The sequence below is a fragment of the Apodemus sylvaticus genome, chromosome 23, assembly GCF_947179515.1.
Source record: "Apodemus sylvaticus chromosome 23, mApoSyl1.1, whole genome shotgun sequence".
In the NCBI taxonomy this organism is placed as follows: domain Eukaryota; kingdom Metazoa; phylum Chordata; class Mammalia; order Rodentia; family Muridae; genus Apodemus; species Apodemus sylvaticus.
This window is the reverse complement of record NC_067494.1, coordinates 32886342-32906925: the sequence shown is the minus strand read 5'-3', so window position 1 is coordinate 32906925 and position 20584 is coordinate 32886342. Positions and strand designations below refer to the sequence as shown.

General features: G+C 42.0%; 2 protein-coding genes across 7 annotated transcripts in view; both read left to right on the top strand.

Annotated features, from left to right (window-relative positions):
- Window positions 1-4243, top strand: part of LOC127674162 (UL16-binding protein 1-like) — a 231608-nt gene extending 227365 nt beyond the window's left edge. Inside the window, exons 5-6 of the mRNA XM_052170019.1 lie at window positions 1230-1378; window positions 2960-4243. Of these exons, the coding sequence (XP_052025979.1) occupies window positions 1230-1378; window positions 2960-3106 (296 nt within the window). The 3' untranslated portion in view covers window positions 3107-4243. The remainder of the gene's footprint in view (window positions 1-1229; window positions 1379-2959) is intronic.
- Window positions 1-20584, top strand: part of LOC127674161 (UL16-binding protein 1-like) — a 564502-nt gene that overhangs the window by 391417 nt on the left and 152501 nt on the right. For 3 of the 6 annotated variants that reach the window (XM_052170012.1, XM_052170017.1, XM_052170018.1), the window contains exon 7: window positions 4384-5790. The gene's annotated coding sequence lies outside the window, so the exon portion shown is untranslated. Of the gene's footprint in view, window positions 1-3541; window positions 4244-4383; window positions 5791-9025; window positions 9677-20584 lie in introns of those variants that run through there. The other 3 variants (XM_052170013.1, XM_052170014.1, XM_052170015.1) reach the window with 3 other exon arrangements.

The following is a 20584-nucleotide window of genomic DNA, read 5'->3' as shown; positions in this document are numbered from 1 at the left end:
CATCTCCATGTCTGATGGTCAAATGTTCTTCTGAATGCTAAATTCTATAAGCTTTGTTTACCTGCAAAGGACTTCTGTCCCTAGGCTGGATCTCCTCTTGTTAGCAGATCTCCATGGCAGGTGTCCCATGACTCTAGCTTCTCCAAATTCTTGGTGTCTTTAAGATAATCCAGACTTCATCTTCAGAGTTTCCCACACTGGCCTCTCTTGGCCTCCTTGAAAGGGCATCCCTGGCACACACTTGACCTCAGCAGCCTTACTGAGCTGAGAAGCGAGATTCCACAGCCTCTCCTTCTATCCTTGACTCTAAATCCAGAACCACATGGCCACGGCTGCCAAGATTTGCTGCTTGCTTAGGATGAAACATGGCCCACTAATTCAAATAGACTTTCTTCAGCTTTATGTATTTGATAGTTTCCTTGATAAAGTAGTCATCTTTTTAATTCCTTTTAACACATTGGAAGTCTAGCTGACGGTAGTCTTTCCCTAAGGCCACAACTCCTTTCATTCATTTTAGAATCAAGCTTTTCTTTACATTTTAAAAATCTCATTTTCTGACTATACTTCCTGGTTCTCCTTCCTTCCTCAAACTGTACATTGTTTTTTTTCTTACTTATTCCTGGTCAACTTGCTGCTTTTCATTAGAGATCTGTATAGAAGTGACCACTAACAGCCACACAACCCAATCCATACTAAAATGTCTTCACATCTCTGTCAAAGCCATTGATCCAAACTCTTAATTTTTCTCCTCTGAAGCCTTTGCACTGGGCCATCCTAATCATTACTGCTCCAGGTACTTCTGTGTCCCATGCTCCTACTACTACAGCCCACTGACTCCTGCTTAAGATGTTTAACTCCTTCCCTAATCCAATCGCAGAGTCCTCATTTGGCACACAAGCACATAGTCTGTCACAGCAATATCCCATGCCCAGGAACCAACTTGTTTATTGGTCAATGACCTATTTGAGAAGGATTGTGGCCCAGAAGTAGATATGGTAGCAAAGAGTTCTACAGTCCCATCTAAAGGCAGCAAGAAGAGAAACTAAAAGGTTGGAATGGGTTTGATGAACTTCAAAGACCACATGCTATGACATACTGCCCCGAATATGACTGCAACAGGATATGTTGTAATAGTCCTCACAAAGGAGTTCCTTGGCCTACCTAGAGAGAGAACTTGCTGATGGACATGGGTCTATAGCTTTATCAGTATTTTTTCTTATCTTTTAAAGAAAAAACAATAAAGACCGTGGATAGGATCCAGCATACATCTGACAATGCCTTGGTTATTATTGGATCCACATTAGCAGCCATGTTGTTTATGGGATTGATCATCTCAGGATCCTGTTATGTATCAAGAAGACACTTACATGAAAGAAAGGTAGGAAACAGACTGGGATCTCACTCTTGTTCTTGGTAGTATGAGGCTGATGAGGACATGGGAAACACGGCCCAATGGTCTCCTCCGAGCCCCTGTCCATCACTGTGCCTGTCTGTCTTCAAGAATGATGTTCCTTCTTAGTCTTGAGCTGCCTCTTTACAGCAATGTTGGAGATGAGTGTTGTTGGGCACAGGATGCTAGCAGAGTCAGCCAAAGTCTATAATCAGAGAAGCAGGGTGGAACAGGAAAGTCCTCCTGAGGTGAGGGAGAATCCAAGGACCAACAATGTAAATAAGATGAAAGAAAATGGAGATGAGGCAATCCCTCCTCCTAAACAACAAAACCTTCCCTGAAGAGTGTTATTAAAATAAATTTGCTTTCTGAGGATGATATAGTTCAGCACAATAATTCTTATACCTAGGGCCAAGTCTGTACATTAGTAGCTCCTAGCCTAGGACAGCCCTTAATACAAGATGATCAGAATGATCAGATGATTCAAGAAGTTGACATTGATGGACTGAGCTGTAATCCCAGTACTGAGGAGGCTGGAGGCAAGAGAATTACAAAGTTCAGCCTGGACAGGGCAGTGGTGGCTCATGCCTTTAATCCTATACCTTGGGAAGCAAAGGGAGGCAGATCTTTGTATTTGAGGCCAGCCTGGTCTCTAGAGTTCCAGGAGAGCCAGGGCTACACAGAGAAACCCTGTCTCCAAAAACAAGGTCAGTCTGGGCTGCATAGCCACATCTTCTCAAAAGAACCAAAAAAAAAAAAAATCCATTCATTTAACTTGCTTTCTCTACCTAGGCCCAAGTCAGAGCTTGGGAAACTATGATTCCAATTTTTCTGTCCTCTGAAGCTGACGTCACCTGTGTTCATGCAGATAAAGGGATCTGAGAGCCCTCTGCCGTCATTGTTCAGTTTTCACAAATGCAGTCAAGAGTCAGAATACAGATTCGAGATGAAGATGCCAATGTTTTATTTTAATATATTCTAAAATTTCCCAATCAGCATAGACTGATAAAAGGTTTACAACTAATGTTAGGTGACATATGTTTAAGTCAATATAATTATTTTGGAATAATTTTTATTGCATAAAATCTTTTAAATTTACCTGGATATTTGGTTAGACCTTCCATTCTAGCATGTGTATAACTGAGGCAGGAGGATTGCCATAACAGTTCAAGCCTGTTGTGGATAATACACTCAGCTCAAGGGAGCTAAGGAGAACCCTTGTCCCCCAAAAGCCAACTATGAAAGCTAAAATTCCAGCAAAGACAGAAACACTGGTATAATTTTCTAGCCTTTCATATTTACTGATTTTTCATGTTTCCTGGTGTTTTTAAATTTTTAATTCAATATATCGCTTTGGGGTACTCACATCTCTAGAAAAATCTGAAGTCTTATCATACTAGAGCTTAGAGTGGCCTAAGGATCTAGAATGAAGAATGACAGAGAAAAGGATGTTGTACTGAGTTCCATGGTCTGTGATGTGGGGGAGTTTCTGACAGATGAAGGAGGGGGCTGCAGTGGGATGCCAAGGAGCACACTGTAATCCACACCCTCTGTCCTCTTGCTCTCCAGATGGATGTGCAGTCCTCATCACCATCTCTGTTGGGTGACTCTTTGACATTGCCCGAGACGAGTTCAGCAAATGAAGCAGATGAATTTCCTACAGCATCTCAGAATTCTGTGCTGTTGACTTTGGACCACACAGATGGGAACCCATGAGACTGATGGCTGACAGAGCCTCACACACCAGGGCATCAGAGTGCACTAGGCCTTTGCCATCAGGGGCTTCCTCTTGCTCTGTCTCTTTCCTTTCTCATGCTTCCATGATAGCAGTGTGGAGATCCGGCAGGGCCTGGCTCTAAATAACTCCTCACAATGGCTTGCCCTGAGTGTCTCCATTTTATGAAAGCACTTTGCTCACTTCTGAGTGTAATGCAGACATTGGAGGACATGGAACCTCACTTTAAACACAGACATGTCAGTCAGGTACCATCCATGATGCAGATGTTGATAATTAACTTAATCCCAAAAGTAAAAATATGCTTCCCATGAACTTATCAAAATAGGTTTGAAGTTGAGAACACATGTGCATCTCAGATCATCTCAGAGAAGCAGGTCTGAGGATATCTCACCCTCACCTGGACCCCTAAAGAGGTGAAGTCCCCTGCCATGATTATGGCCCCTACAAACTTGCCCTCTGGCTATTTGTGTGGTCAGGAGCCTGCTCGCAGAAAACTCCTGAAAATCTTCAGGCTTCAGCTCCATCCACATTGCTAATGCCTCCTGCTTGAATTACTGGCTGACAGTTCATCTGCTGCTCCATGCTAATGTGGGTCTGCATCTCACCTGCCGGATCCTGGGGTCCTGCACCTCTCCTCTGCTGTTCACTCAGTCCTGAGGCCTGGTGCAGCCCTGCAGCCCTGCAGCTCTCCCCTGCCTTCCTTAACAGCTCTCTAACCACCTGCATGGAGCCTGTCTGTGGGACTAGGATCCTCTGTCTCTGCCTCCAGCCTGGTCTTTGTGAACTCTAATGGCAACTGGTTCACTCTTTAATGCAGTTCTGTGATCTAAGTACATATGATAACTCTGTGGTATACAATGTGTGATCTGAGAGTTTATCTAGTAATTGAGACGGAAGTAAGAGCAAGAGGTTGACCAGGAGACAGTAGTCAAAGATAATTAGGATTACTTGCTAATTACATCCTGTGAATTGGATGAAGATGGTAAGTTCACATATATATGTGAGCACCAGTTTTCCTGGAATAGGTCACTGATTCAGGATTTTACTCACAATATTTTCTAGTGAGTAAATAGTCCATTTGCAAAGAAATTCAAAATACCCTATCTTTTTTTTTTAAATAAATGAAATGTTTGGTGATAGGAAGAAAATTCAGCATCCCTACTAAACCCTGGTCAACATAGACTAAGTTTACTCCACTGACCCAGTTCCTAACTCACCACAACATTGTAGCCTCACACTGTGAGATCTAAACAAGGTGATAGGAACAGGGGAGCCGTCCATCAGCCTCTCACAGGGAGTGGGTTATCAAAAATAAATAATAAAGGCTAAAAAGAAGTGAGGAAACCTCAGATCACACATCTATGATTATTCATGTATAAGATGGCTATAAAACTATACTATCCTATGAATTTATACCATACAAAAGAAAACTAAGAGAAATGTCTGCTTGAGTAAGAAAGATGAGTTATATAGTAAGTAAAAGACGATTTCTCGAATGGTGCGATCTGTAGGGACCCACAGTGCCCAGAGTTCGTGTTAGGAACAGGTGACACTAACAGTCCTCAACTAATAACTGCCATGCCAGGAACTCCCAGGGGGATTTGGCATATGCACAGAAATGTCACATTTAGTGACCCATAATGATACAAACGTTTTAGTGATGAACAAAGGAACAAAGACACTGCTCACTCATATAGTGCTTGCCTCTCCCAAGCATGAGAACCTGAGTTCCCTCCTCAGAACCCATGCACACTGCAATGACACATGTTTGTAATTACAGTACAGGGGATATATAGAGAGAAGTGCATCTCTGAGACTTCCTCCTCAGCTGGAATAGTTGAATTGGTGAGTTTCAGTACAAAGTGACTCAAAGCACAGTGTGCATGGCATCTGGAGGAGTGACATGGAAAGGAAATTTGTAATCTCCATACATATACAAACAAGCATGCACACATGTTTATATACACACATGCGCGAAAAGGATAGACAGCTAGTGACTTCCCAAGAGGAAATATTCCTGAGCGGAATATGGGAACTTTTAGTACTAATTCCGAGATATTACCTGGCCTTCTTTCTGTCCATATTTGTGTTTGTATTTGGATACGAGGGAAACAGCTCTTGTCTTCTTAGATAATAAGTTTCGTAGAACAATTATTCAACCACTGGCGTGAGGCGTGAGGATTGGTTAGATACACACTCTAATTTCACGAGATATATTGAGGAACTGAGTCAGATTCCAAGCACTAGATTCTGGTTATTATAAAAGAATATTTCCATTGAGGTTTGGTCTGTCCCTATTGTATTATAACATTAATTCTGTATTGGACGGTCTAAGCCTATGACTGACTTCTCACATTTACACTCTTTTGTTGTGCAAACTTTGTACCTTGATTTATAGCTATCCATTAAATAAAACTGGCTTTAACCAGTTACTGGAGGGTTTATAGGTAGATTGTTTTGTGGTGAGCTGGGAAGAGGATATGGAAGAAGGAGAAAGAGGAGGGAGAGGAAGCCTACATGAGGAGAGCTTCAGAAAAGCCCGTGTCCAGGAGAAACAGCAAGTGTCTGGGTTACACCACTGGAGAGGTAGCCAGGCCAGCAGTTAGAAGAGTAGATTAGGGGTTAACCTCCAGTAATTGTCGAAGCCAAATAAAAAATGGCAGTCTAAGTCTCATTTATTTGCTACTCAAGGATAATCTTAAATTCTAGATATTTTGATTTTTCTTTCCATGGAGGGAGAATTTGATTCTTCATTGCTACCCTGAAAGATTAGCAGATCATATTGTGGACAAATGATACAGATCACTTCCTTTTGTAGGGGCTTGGTTGCTGAGATTAGGACATTGAGATTCCCATTTGGGGATGCTGGGCTGTGTGATAGTGTCATAATAACATAAAAATTAAGAGATTGCCTGACAATTTGGAGAGTGGAAGGAAGGTTGTTATATGAAGTTGAAGGCCAGACTCTGCTATCAGTCAGAGGTCAAATGGTCCTTGGTGCTGACAAGATACATGTTGGTGTAGATGCTAGAGATGGATAACCCTGCCACACATTATCTCCATCTTAGTGGCTTCTAATCTCGAGGATAAAAATCTTACTGAAAGATAATTTGAGAGCAGCCAAAGACACTGCAGATTTAAAACCAGAAATAGGTTGTGAACTGGAGTAAAGAATTTTCAGCCTCAGTAGTTAAAGTGGGAAACCACACTCAGAAGGTTTGTGGTCAGGCAGGAAGTCTGATGATCGTGAGTGAGGGTGAGGAGAAATGACAGAAATGTAGAAGTGAGAGATTCACAATGTGATGTGAGGACCTCAAGTTATGGCTACCCATTAGAGTCTCAGGGTGTTCCGTGTATGTTGCACCAAACCTTCAGTGAAGGAATAAACAAAAGTCCCCACATGGCTCCTGCTCTCTGTTAGAGCCTTTATAGGTTGAGTGCTATTAACCTTCCTCACAATAACCCACAGAGGCCGGCCTTGTAATGACTCCAGTTGGAGGGATGAGCAGGACCTGACAGGAGCTGAGACAACTTCCATGGTCTTGCATCCTGCTGAAGAAATTTAAGATTTAAGGCACACGTAATACACTGGTTTAATAACTGGTGCTCCTGAAAAGGTGGAGTTGAAGTTTGATCTGGATTTATGGCAGTAGTCAGTGACAACCTTGAGTTCTCTGATCATATACTGAGACACAGCCTCTCTGCATCTCATAAAAGGTCGGAGTGGAGGAAAAACCATTGAACAGGCTTCACTCAGATTGACAGATGTGGAGGTGAGATAAATAGGATCATAAATGAAGATTCATGGCTTCAAACGGTTGATGACATAAAGTAAGGAATAACTCAGGAACAAAATGTGGCTTTATTAGTATGTAGACTGCTTTAACAACTTAAGTTCTCAAGTTGAACTGGGTCCTGATAAGAATCCTAATTGCAACTGAAAGATTTTTAATTTCATATTATTTGTAGCTACATTCTTGAGAGGGTCTTTAAGACTATGTAGCTGGCCACCAGCTTCCCTGTGTTGTTGCAGCTGTATCTCCTTAGTGGTCACTTTCAGGGGTGTTGGAGAGTTTTAGGGGCCCCTTGTCGTTGCATATCCTCCACTCATCTTCTGGACAAGGGAATCTCTCTGTGAAGTGACTCAAAGCTCAAAATCGGGGGCCTCCATATTCTCTCTGAAGCTGTCATATTCTTTTAGAGCTATCTCACTGTCCTCTAAGCTGGGACATGGCCAGCCTGCAGATGAAGGGGAAAATCCTGGCTGCCAGCTCAGCCCTTGATCCTCATTGCTTTAGGCCTTTAGTGATGCCTATTGACAACTCAGAGAGTCAGTCACACCAGACTTGAAGAACCAATAGTGGTTTTAATCTGTTACATAGCTTAATGAGTGACCAGCTCACAGCCCAGGATACATATGTATGTGTCCAAATCAAATTCAAGGACTTCCTTAATATATTATAAGGCAATTTTGCAAATGACTGTAGGTAATTCCATTGTATATTCCTCAAGCATGAATTAGGAGATTACTTTGTGTCACAAGATCAAGAGGTTAGACACTTCTGATGAAGAAATGTTGAAAAAAAAAACTGAGTTCAAATCAATCTTGTCTAAGATAAGACTTCATTATTAATGAGTTAAAATTTTGGCAAACTCAGAAGAAATAACTAATCATACATGAAATTCAATATATATATATGTATGTATATGTATATATATTTAACTTATACCATCTTAAAGTAAACGACACCTTCAAAGGTGGTGCAGTTTGCTTCTCTCTACATTGAAGCAGAAGTAATATGCGGATTGGTTTCTTACCAGAGAAAGCTGTGACTAAAGAGCATTGTGAGGGTGGTTTTCTTTGGCATTGTATTTACATTTTTTTCTGTAAGTCAGCATCTGGGGTTTTCTAATTGTAGTGAGTTCGAGATCAAGGAACTAGGGAGACAGAAAGCTCTGATCCCAAAGGATCCTTTTATTTGGTTCACAATATTTCTTAGCTTTTTTTGCTAAATTTTGCAGAAATTGCTCTATGCTGACCTAATTTTCTTTATTGCAGCCCATTCCTATGAGCTTAACCTGAGAATTGTATTCTAGTTAAAGAGTGTTGGGAGGAATATTTCCTTCTGACCTGTGTATTTTCCCCCATTCTTTAATATTCTTGAGTACTTGCAAAACACCTTAAAAGAAACTGCTCAAATGTAGGTTTATTAGAAATATCCCCTGCACTTGCATTGATGGTGGTGTAAGTTCTGAGAACTTGCATGATCATGACAATAGTTTATCATGGTTAAAAATAAGAAGAGATAAACCTGCTGCCAAAATGAGTTAACTTATTCTGATGACCACAGCTGTGTGAGTTCTTTAGCAGAGAAAGTTGTTTTTTAAAATAAACTACTGCTTTTCTAAGGCACTGCATTTTCAAGCTAAGCTCTGGTTTGTTGTTTCCCTCTTCTGACTTGCAGTAGAAGAGCCTTCAAAAACTTGAATGCAGGGATTTGTGAAGACAGCATAAGTTTAAAGGGTCTGTGATGAAACTCACAACAGCAACAAGTTTGGGGTTTTCACACTTTCATGCACATGTTTTGGAGTAGATTTTAGGGAGTGTTTACTCTCATTTTGGATTTTTCCTGTTTTTGTTACCAACTTTCTAAGATTTAGCTAATACATACAGACAAATCCTAGGACTATGCAGTGGGAGACTAGTAGGAAGTGGGAACATGCTGCTGTTGAGAGTGGACCTGTTGGAATGTCTCTGTTTATTCAGTACCTCCTCCTGCAGCTCCAATGTAAATGGAGTATGTGTATGTGTATAGTTTTGTAGCTAGAGTGTCCTCATTCACCTTCATATGTAATTATGCTTAGAGTGACAATTTTTTTCTTCCTTTTAACTTCAGGCCCTTGTATGTTGTGTCTCTGACTTGAAATAGCAGAGAAGACAGATTTCGCTGCCTTCCGGATGAGACTGGCACCTTAGAGATTCTATGGAAAGAATAATCACAAACAAAGTTGTAGAAGTCACTTTATTGTTTTTCTTTCAACTTCTAATTACTTAAATAAAATACATTGTTTTCATAGTAAAAAAAATTTAAGTGGTAAACCCCTTGTGACAGAAAGAACCATTAGCTTTTCACTGTCTTTTAGCAATCATTTACAGTGAAATTGGTTTATGGTTCAAATCCTTCTTGCCAAGAAGTATATTCTCCCCATCAGAAATGCATTGCTTTGCCTAATACACAGATTAGCATACTTTTCTGGATGCTTCCTTCCTTTGTTAGATTCCTGAGATAATTTAGGCTTCTTTTTTCCTGGAAGTTTTAAAACTCTGAACACAGCAAACCTCATTGTGTTTTGTGTGTCACAAAATGGGTTTAGATGTATAATGTTACCAATATTGTCATTGGTCAATGTGGTTTTTGATACCTAGCTTCAATAACCTGGTGATATTGTTTGTATAATGCTCATATTTCTCCCTTTTTTCACAAGTTTAAAACAATCTAATGTGTTATGTTTGCTTTTTTCTCATGAATTAAAACAAATTTCCACAACCCTTTTGTGTTCTCTTTCTTATTTAAGTTAAACAATTTCAGGGAAGGACTGATGCAAACATTAGCATATAGCATCGATCTAAAGGTAGAGAACATATACATCAAATCCAAGACACAGACTAGAGCTGAGCCAGGCCACAAAAATGACAAAAAACTGCTTCTGTGAACATGAGTTCACAGAAAGATCTAGGCACAGAAAAGCTAATTGACTAAGTATATCCTCAGAGATGTGAGATGCTGGAACACCACTGGTTCCAAGATATATTGTCCTGGGTCATCTTAAGCCCACTTAGGAACCATTTATTGCCTCCCCTAGTTAGTGCCCTAACATTATTTTGACTATTAGATACACCCTGAGATTGAGCACCTCTGGATTTCTCCAACATAAAAGGGAAAATTTTAAAAGATAGCACCTGAGCGCCAGAGTCAAGATGCCCAACACTTGGTGTAAGCCAACTGCCATATGCACCAAATGACGTATTTGAAAATTACTGATTTATGGCTTTCCTTCTGTCTTTAGTATAAAAGTTTGTAAAATTGCTATCATATGAACTTGTAGGTTATCTAAATCTGGTCTCATTCTTGTAGCCTGGCCATGGTATTTAATTTATCTCCAGGATAATGGTTTCTTACCTCTTTAAGGGATGTTTTCCCCTTATTTCCACATTGAAGCAAGCACTGTAATAGGAAGACCATATACCATGATTAGTTTTCATCAGAACAGACCCTTAGTAGGGACAATGTGGGAGGTGGGGGACTTGGGCACAGAGTTCATGCAGAACCATGAGAGGGTCACAGTGAAGTCAAGGAATGGAAAGTGAAGCCACTTCCGGTGACTTCGATGACAGACGGATATTCCTCTAGTACTGGCAGGAGATGTTTGAGGGAGGAAGGACAACTTCTAATTGTTCCCTAACTTCCTGTACAATGTTCTGCAGCAAGGGTGAGGAAAATCCCACAGCTAAGCAGGGGAAGGAGTGTGTGAGAGGGCCCTGCAGGCTGAGGCTGGGAGGAGGGAGGAAAGCAAAGGGAGGTCAGAGGGAGGGAGACTGGAAAGAAGAGGGCCGGCTGGGGTACACAGGGCAGCCCTCTCACACCTGAGGACCCTGTCACATAGCCATGAGGGCTATCTGTATCACAGACTCCTTGCCTGAATCGTGACCAGAGAGGTTTAACTTACAGGATACACCTGACATGATATCAGCAAGCCACTGGTGTTCCAAATGAAATGTGTGTTCTGTAGAATAGTCTGAACGTGAACTCTAGCCAGTTTGTGTGAGTGTATCCCTGGAGAGTTAGAAAGCCCAGCATCCAAGAGTCAGAGTTGCTCCTACAGAAGACACAGCTCTGAGCCTGCAAGTGCCCACTAGGCTTCAGACCTACGGTCTCCATCTCTGCTCATAAGCCATGTCTTCTCTGTGAGCATCCTAACAGAAAGAGCTTCCTGGACCCTGGGTTTTAAACCAGTTCTCACTCCAGAACTCAGATGAGCAGATTCACATTGAAGAGGTACTCTGGACACTTACAATCTGAAACTGACTACAAGTCAGCTCGGAGGGTGTGCTGGCTAATTTGATATGAACACAATATGGACTTATCAGACTGCATGGAACTTGAACTGAGAATTTACCTTTATAATACTGAGTTGGAGGCAATCCTATAGAGTCTTTACTAATTGAGTGATTGATGTGGAAAAGCACCATATTGTTGGTCATGCTCCCTCTGGAACGGTGGTCCTGGGCTCTGTAAGAGAGCAGACTGAGTTAGTAACAGGATCAAGGATGTATGCAGCACCCCCTGCCCCTGTGGCCTCTGTTTCAGTTTCTGCTTGAGGGCCTGTCATGATTTCCTTCAGTGATACACTCTGATGTGGAAGTGTAAGCCAAATATATCTTTTTGTCCACAATTGGTTTGGGTCATGGTGTTTCATCACAACAACATTAATCCCAACTACAACAGAAATTGGTTCAGGATTGTAAAGTATTGCTGCTACAGACCTGATGATGTATTGTGGACAGGATTGTGGAAGAACTTCCATACTTTGGGCTAGAAACATCCCTAAGTGTTCAGAGCTCAGTGATCTGTCTTGTAATAGCTTGGAAGAGAGGAATATTGAGATCAGTTCTGAGAATAGAGGCCTGCTTATGAAGATTCAGATGGAAGCAAAGACTCTACTAAGCTTTTATCCAAAGAATCTGTGGTGTCTGCCAAGCAGGTGCTGAAGAATGGGGTGTGATTTACAAGAGACCAGACCAAGTAAAGTAAACATTTGCTTTGCTTGGACAATGGATGCTGTCAGCTGGGGGGTAAAGATCATTGATGGGAAGTCTTCTAGGAAGCGTTTCCTGAGCGTTAGCACACAGAAGCTGTGCTCTAGATATGGCCTAGGCTGTACCTTGTGGTGGCAGCTGAACCTGGCATGGTGTGCCTCCCAGGTGGCAAGTCTGGAGGGATGGCAGGGTCACAGAGAGCAGCTGAGGCTCAGCATTAAGAAAGGACAGGACAGGTAACTGGTGATGGTTGAGCCCCTGGAGCAGTCAAAGCCCCACGATTGTGGGGATCAAGAAGAGAAGCTGAGGTTTCATGAAAAGGGCCGAAGAGAAGCTGTAGATGAGGGCACAGCTTGCTTGCGAAAAGAGACACCAACATTTTGACGATGCCATTACTGTGAGATGAGCACGAAGAACAGCCTCCGCTGTGTCTAGGAGACAACTAGAGCCTAGAAGATACTCTGTGAGCTGGAGAATTGCTTAAAGACATTGGGGTGATCTATAAGACTGTGAGTGCATCCCACACATTGGAAACTGAGTTATTTGTGGTGGGAATGGGGCTTCGTTTTGTTAAGATTGTCACGGTGGCATGGTCCTTTCTGCTTCAATTTAAAAAGGATTTAAGTTAATTTTGAATTGTGATACTTGAGCCCACAGTTAGAGACTTTTAATTCTTAATAGATAATTTTCATTTCTAAAGAGTCTTAAGATTTTTACAGATATGGAACTTTTAAAGTGCTTGAATTGGCAAAAACCTTTGGAGATGGCATGTCATTGTATTTTGTTTGTGAAATTATATTGATGTGCTATGTTGGGTATACAATGAGGAAGGTTCTGACTGAAAAATGTACTGTCAAAATAAATAAATGTGTTGTGTTTGTGTGTCAAGGTGACAAGATTCATTTGTTCTGGCTAATTTTATGTCTAGTTGTCACAAGCTGTAGCTTCATCTCTAATTTTCTCTGGGTCATGAGGTTGTATCATAGTAACCACAACTAGAGGAAAGGGGACTCACCATGCTGAAGAGGGCAAAACCCTGATCTCCAGAGACCCTTGCATGAGGGTGTCTGTCCAGAAATGCAAGTGGAAAACACAACTGTTGTCAGTCGTGCATTTTATGCCTCCCATGATGAAGAACAGCAAGAACTGTGACATAGGGAAGTGAGGAAAGGGTGAGGAGATGCGCACAGTGTGCTCAAGCTTATAGAAATGAATATCACTCTCCCTTCACTATCAGAGGCCACATATGAAGAAGAAATTATCACATAAGCCTTTCAGAGAAGTCAGAGAGTCATTTGTTAGCTTATACCCTGATATAAGCTGACAAACACAGGTGGTGCAGTCTGGAACCTGGAGGCCATTGGATCGCCCGAAAAAGTCTCCTGATTCTGAAATCTTCATCTGTGCATGGACTGCTCCAACAACCACCACAAGCCACAGAGGAAAAGGAAGAAGAGTTTCCAACCAGGCCACCAAAGGCTTGCCTCACAGGGATGAGCCCAAAGCACGGACTAACACAGAGGTAGTGAACGCGGCATAGGAGGGGAAGAACTGGATGTGAGAGCAAAATGGAGTGGAATGATGGGAAATGCTGTTCTCCAGCCAAGAGTTCAACGCTGCACTGCTGAACTCTCAGCAGCTCTGAGAACTTGCTTGATCCCTCCTCAAGAGCAGGCCTGTAAAACACACACACACACACACACACACACACACACACACACACACACACACACACACTTGAGAACAGAGGCAGGGGAACCTTAAAGAAAGGCATCTGGAGGGAATGGAAAGGAGAGGCTGATTCAGGGGTTGGCATGGATGATTTATATTTTACACATATATTAAAATACCATAATAAAACCAAGTGTTTTGGTGACTTTCCCATCAAATGGCTGCTTGACACACATCATTCACACATGGAAAGCATGGGCCAGTCTGTGTAAATATTAATGGTCATCCCTGCACTTGCTGCAGAATCTTGGTGAAGGCAGTTAAGTATATTGTCTAATATGGAATTACCCAGAAGGGAACCAATTCTATGACCTATGATCATGTACCACAGAGGCCTTTGTTCTGACACCAGAAAAAGGCGTCCAGGGTTGAGATTGGCTGTTAGGCACCCGATGTAAAGTCTGATGTGGCCTATAGTAATCTCTGTAGTGTGCAGGACAGGTCAGTTACTTGCTGGTTGTATTATGTAGACCCAGAGGAAGGCCCTTCACTTGAGAGCCTTCAGGACCTGCATGGTTTTGGCACTAATTAAGTTTGGTATTTGAAAAACTGACTTTTTAAGTGCTTAAAGAATTATGCTGCTAGGTTACTGACCCATGGAAGGCTATATAAAACATGGAAGAAGGAAGGTCTCTCTTTGTCTGCTTCTCTCCACCCTTTCTTGTAAGTCCCTTTATTCACTGGTATGGGAATATACTTCCTTGGAATTCTTGCATAGACTGAAAACCAGCTCTGACACCCAGCCTCATAAAGTGGACAATATCCAGATTTTTGGACTTTGAGTACATGGGCACCAAGGTTGGATTACCTAGATGATGGTATGTAAGTCATTCTAATAAATGTATATGTGTGTGTGCATGTATATAAACATATAGTATATATTGTATATAAATATATAGTATTTATTGTATATAGATATATGCAGCGTATATGTTGCAAGATATTTCCTATCCATTTACATTGAGGCAGCGAGAGGCCAGTGATTAGAGGGGAGAGAGGAGGAGGAGCTAAGAGAAGCGAGGGGAGGAGAGAGAGAGGAGGCAGGAGGGACTAGTCAAGTGGAGCAGGGAAGGAGGTGCGGATATCCAGATGTCTTCAGATGTATTTCTGGTGTTTTGGAGAGATTAGAAATATTGGGGATAACTCCTGGGCATATACCCAGAGGTTTCCCCAGCATGCAATAAGGACACATGCTCCACTAGCATAGCAGCCTTATTTATAATAGCCAGAAGCTTGAAAGAACCCAGATGTCCCTCAATGGAGGAATGGATACAGAAAATGGAATTACACAATGGAATACTACTCAGCAATTAAAAACAATGAATTCATGAAATTCTTATGCAAATGGTTGGAACTTGAGAATATCATCCTAAGTAAGGTAACCCAGTCACAAAATACACACATGGAATGCAGTCACTGATAAGTGGATATTATCCCAGAAACTCTGAATACCCAAGACACAATTCACATATCCAATGATTCCCAAGAAGAAGGAAGGAGAGGGCCCTGGTCCTGGAAAGGCTTGCTGCAGCATTGTAGTGACATAGAGGTGGGAGGGGTTGACTGGGGAATGGGTGGAAGGGAAGAGGGCTTATGGGACTTATGGGGAGGGAGAACTAGGAAAGGGGTAATCATTTGGGATGTAAACAAAGATTATAGAAAATAATAATAATAATAAATATTGGGGTAAGATCTTATCATTGTAAATTGGCTTTATAAAATTGGGAGTTTCTTATACACAAACATATTTGGTTAACGATTCAAGTTTAAGAGTCAGGCTTTATTGGATACTTGGAAGGAGAGGGAGCTGGGCAGAAGAGTGGGACTCCCATTGTTTACAGTCTGTGATGGAGAGGAAACACAGCTGGGATAATGTGAGAGTTAGCCAAAAGAGAGATTCTCCCTGAGGGGGAGATGCTGGGACTTGGTACAGGGGTCGTACTCTTAATATAATTATTTTCCCAGTTCATGTATGTGTGTGTGTGTGTGTGTATAGTATGTATGTGGTGGCTATTCTTGGTTGTCAACACTTGGAATTAACTAAGATCCCAATCTGGGCCACATGTGTAAAGGATTTTGGATTAATTAAAAGTGGCAAATCTAATTCTAACAAGGTACTTAGTGTTGGAAAACACATATTTAATCTCGTTCTGCTGACCTGTGAAAACCTACTTCTAATATAGGCCCAAACTTCTGCAGGAAGTAATCTTTTGGAAGAAGTAAACTCTTGATAGTTCCCTAATTGCTCTGGCCTAGCATGTCCATTTCTTCGCCGTCATTACAGCCCACCACTTCAGGATTTGAGCATGTACTGGAGACCACCTGTGATATCCATCCTTGTCTACTGAGCAATTTCTGGATTCTTAGTATTTCCATTCAAAGCATCCATGTCTGGATTAGCTGGACTCCAGCCTGCGTGTCATTGCAATAAATCCCCTTTGTGTATATAGAGGTTCACTCTATATGTTGTCACACTAGAGCGCCCTGTCTACCACACCTGTCATGTGTTTAAGGTCATGTATGTTTCACAAGTTAAACTTTTTCATTTGATCAGTTGAGGCTCATCGGCAGTTATTTTGGAGGATGTGGAGACCACTGCTATCTCCATTAACCTTCCCATTCAATAATACTCTCTGCTGGAATGTACAAGCACATTTCTCTATGTGTATGGTTTCCCTTGTGAACACTAAAGACATTTCCTCCATTTTGACTCATCCTGCTTGTTCTAGAATGCATGTTGAGCATGACCAACCTCTGTACTCTGCATGATCTCTTTAATCAGGAGGAAAGTTGTCTCACCTGAACCAGGGGTGCTTTTGACTTGTGCCATTGTTCCCTGTTCTACCTGGGACCTAGACGACCTGGGAGCAAGGGCCAAAACAGGAGGGAGGGAGGAAAAATAAGAGTGTGGATGCTGAAAAAGCCACAAGGACTCACACTTTCAGCATATAAAAACATGTATATGTTTTAATGAGTTTTTCTCTTCTGGGTTGATAGCACTCTCCCCAAGAAGCTACCTATCAGCAGACCCAACCCTATGCAAGAGAAGGATTCTTCAAGTTGTTGGTTGGGCTGAATAAGACATGTCCAAAACATCCAGGCTATTGCTGTTGCCCTAAAGAACTGGAAGTTAGGTCTCTATTGCTGAAGACGCCATACAGTTCAGACAGGGGGTCATGAAGCCCTTTAGCTGGAACTGACCAGAAAACCTCCTTCCTGAGGACTTTGATGGAACCAAAAGTACCATACAAGTTTCTAAGTAGTGAAGGAACCAAAAGTCCCACCACTGAGCATAACTATGAGCCACAACAGTGACCAGCATGGCATGGTACCCTTGAATGTGCATTAGAGGCACAAATACCTTGGTGGTAGCCAGGAGATGTCTAGATGAACTTGAGTCTTGCTCAAGAAGAGGGATGCAATGCCTGATTTTGGAAACCTAGCTAACTTCAGTGCTAACAGAATCATGATTATTGGAGGAGAATCTATAACCACTACTTTACTAAACCAGAAAAATCCCTAGCATCAATCTATGAGCTGTGTCCTTACACACAGATATTGTAGTCTTTAACCCTCATCAGGAAAGTTTTCTTTACAACAGAGAGCACTACAGAAAACCACAACCAATCCTATGCAGAGTTGTGCAGTCCAGGCCTGTCTTAGGATATTCAGTGCTGTGAAGAAACATCTTGACCAGGGCCACACTTATAAAGAAAACTTTCCACTAGGTTGTCTTACAGTTTCAGAGGCACAGTTTATTATCATCATGGTAGGAATCATGAAAGTCTCTAGGCTGATATGGTGCTGGAGAAGGAACTGGGTGGGAGTTCTTCATTTTGACCTAAGTTCAACCAGAGAAGACTTTCTCTTCTGCAGGCAGCCAGGAGAAAGGTCTCTGAAGAACTGTGTTGTACTCACCCCCACAGTGTTACACTGCCCCCAATAAGGCCATACTTCCTCCAATAAGGCCACACCTGCTATCAGTGTAAATCCCTATGGGCCCTACATATTCAGATCACCAATGAGTACATCTACAGACCTCTCCTACACCTAAGGCTCAGAACACATTGTAGACCAAAAAACAGAAAGAGTCTAAGAGCCTGTGGATCAGGGACTTTGCTGTGAATCACATCAGAAGCTACACCAGTGAAAACTTGCAAACTGGATGGCTTGATATGAACTGAACCAGGTGCAAAGCAATGTCCACACCAATGTGCTGAGGTGTAGGGAGCACCTTCACAAAGACCTACAGGCAAATGGGCAATGCTGGGATGAGGAGAGCTGGCCCTTCCCAGGAAAGAGCACACAAATTGGTTGTCCAGTGTCAACTGGTCAGGCCAGGAAACACAATATATATATATATATGAATATACTAATACAATAGCAATGGACAGGAAAAGAGTCCATTAATTTCAAAGAGGGCTAGGAGGAGTCCATGGGAAGGTCCTGAGGGAGTAAAGGGAAGGGGAAAGTGTTCTAATTAAAAAACAATGTCAAAAATTAATTTAAAAATTAATGATATTTCTATCTTTCCTGAAATTTGAAGAAATCTGTCTTTATACAGATTATACTTAACTTTAACACTTTCATTCATCCCCTATGTGATATTGAAATGAAAACTGGACTATTGCTAGGGGAAGGAGTGAATGACCCGAAAGGTACTACAACCCCATCATAATAATAATATCAACTAACTGGAGCACTCAGAGCTCCCAGGGACAAATCCACCAACCTAAGAGTCATGGAGGGATCCAAGACTCCAGATACATATGTAGCAGAGGATGGCTTTATCTGACATCAAGGGGAAGGGAGGGAGGTTTGATGCCTCGTAGTAGGGGGATGCTAGAGGACTGAGGTGTGAAGGGGTGAATGGGTTCAGAAGCACCCTCATCGAGGGAAAGGTGAGTGGGTGAGGGGGAATGGCATGGGATGAGCAGGTTGGTGGATGGCTAACCAGGAAGTGGGATATCATTTGAAAAGTAAAAAAGCAAAACAAAAATAAAGCAAAACAAAAAGGGCCATTATCCAGCTGTGTAAGGGATAATATCCAGCTGTTTAAGGGATCCCAAAGCAAGGAATGGTGAGTTCTGTGAGGACAGTGTTTCCCTCTCAGACTCTGTCTATTTCAGTTTCTTATATGGGGGTGTGTGAATGAATTCAATTGGTCAATCCCACACAATGGGAAGAAGGATGAGAACAAATGAACCCCCAAGTGTATTTTGGAGTCTGGTGGGAAGATTGAGGTACCAATAGAATGTCATGAATTTGGACATCTATCCAAATGTTGTTCAGACAAACTCTGTTCCTGTCCACACTGAGAGTTTCCAAGCCAGTGTGTGAGGAGTGTGTGCTGCATAGGCTCTGTCAGACTCATCAGTGGGTGTCATTAGCTGCGGCTCATCCTGTACAGGCAAGCACTGAGCATCTCAAGTTCTTTTCCTGGAATAACCGAAAGTTGGAGGTACTAGTTAATGTTCACACGAAGTTAATCTCTGTGTTGTATATTCACTCATCTGACACTCCACCACAACACACACACACACACACACACACACACACACACACACACACACACAACTGAGAGCACATTCACAAATTTGTTCCCAAGGGCATGCAGAAACAGTGGTGAATAAATTCATTAGACTGTGGACAGAGGATTTGGAAAGTCAATAAAGAAGAACTCCTAAGAGAACAGAAGCCTTTTGAGACATGCCTCCCCAGTGAGGTCTAGGACATGTGGGATTCAGATCTGGGACTCTAGGTAGACATGATCACCAACACAGAGAGCTGAGGCTAGTGAAAGACTCTGGGACCTAAAGCAAGGTGCATGGAACCTGTGGTTCCACACAAAAGGTTAATCTCTGTCCTGTAACAACACACACACACACACACACACACACACACACACTTTACAAATATATAGTAGACCTGCAAAACAGACTCAAATTAAAAAAAAGAGAGATCCACACATGATCTGCCGGGGATCTGAACATTTCCCATGCAGATGCCTTTTCTAGAACAGAAAGAAAAAAAATCAGGTTTTTTTTGTTTTGTTTTGTTGGTTTTTCCAGACAGGGTTTCTCTATGTAGCCTTGGCTGTCCTGAAACTCACTCTGTAGACCAGGCTGGCCTCAAACTCAGAAATCTGCCTGCCTCTGCCTCACAAGCACTGGGATAAAAGGTGTGCGCCACTACCACCCAGCTTCAGTTTTTTGTTTTATTTTTTATCTCATTGTAGGAGTGTTTTATTTTTACCTTTGTACTCATTCATTTAATAAACATGGGTCGGAAGCAGGTGGTCACCCAAAGCAAACATCCTCAATAGTTAGGTCTAGGGCTTCATCTTTGATGACTCAATGAAACCCCAAGAGTTCAGTTCAGCGTTTATACAAAGTACAGACAGAGTACAACACCAACCCTCATTACACCTGGGTTCCAGTTCAGCACCAGCTCAGCCTTTGTGGCCAAGTGGGGAGAGCACAGGTCTTGGGAGCAAGGTGCCATTTCCCTGGAAATGTTTGCTTTTACATTCATCTGAGAAAATGAATATCTCTGAGATTTTTTTTTTATCACCACTCTTTGAATACCAGATTTAACCATCTTAGATTTTCTCTGCTATCGGTGCTGTTCTTGTAGTGAGGACCATCCTCTGACCAGTTCCAGAAAACCATCCTTGGAATGCTACATTAGGTCCAGGAGAGCTGGTATTGTGTTGTTCTAGTTCCCTTCTGTTGCTGTGATAAGACACTCTTCTCAAAAGGAACTTAAGGGAGAAACTGATTTATTAGATGTCTCCTTCAAAGTTCTAGTCTGCCATGGAGGGAAGTCAGGACAGGATCTCAGAGGCAGGCTTACTTGCTATTCCACAGAGCTTTACCTATGGCCAAGGAACTTACTGGCTGGAAAG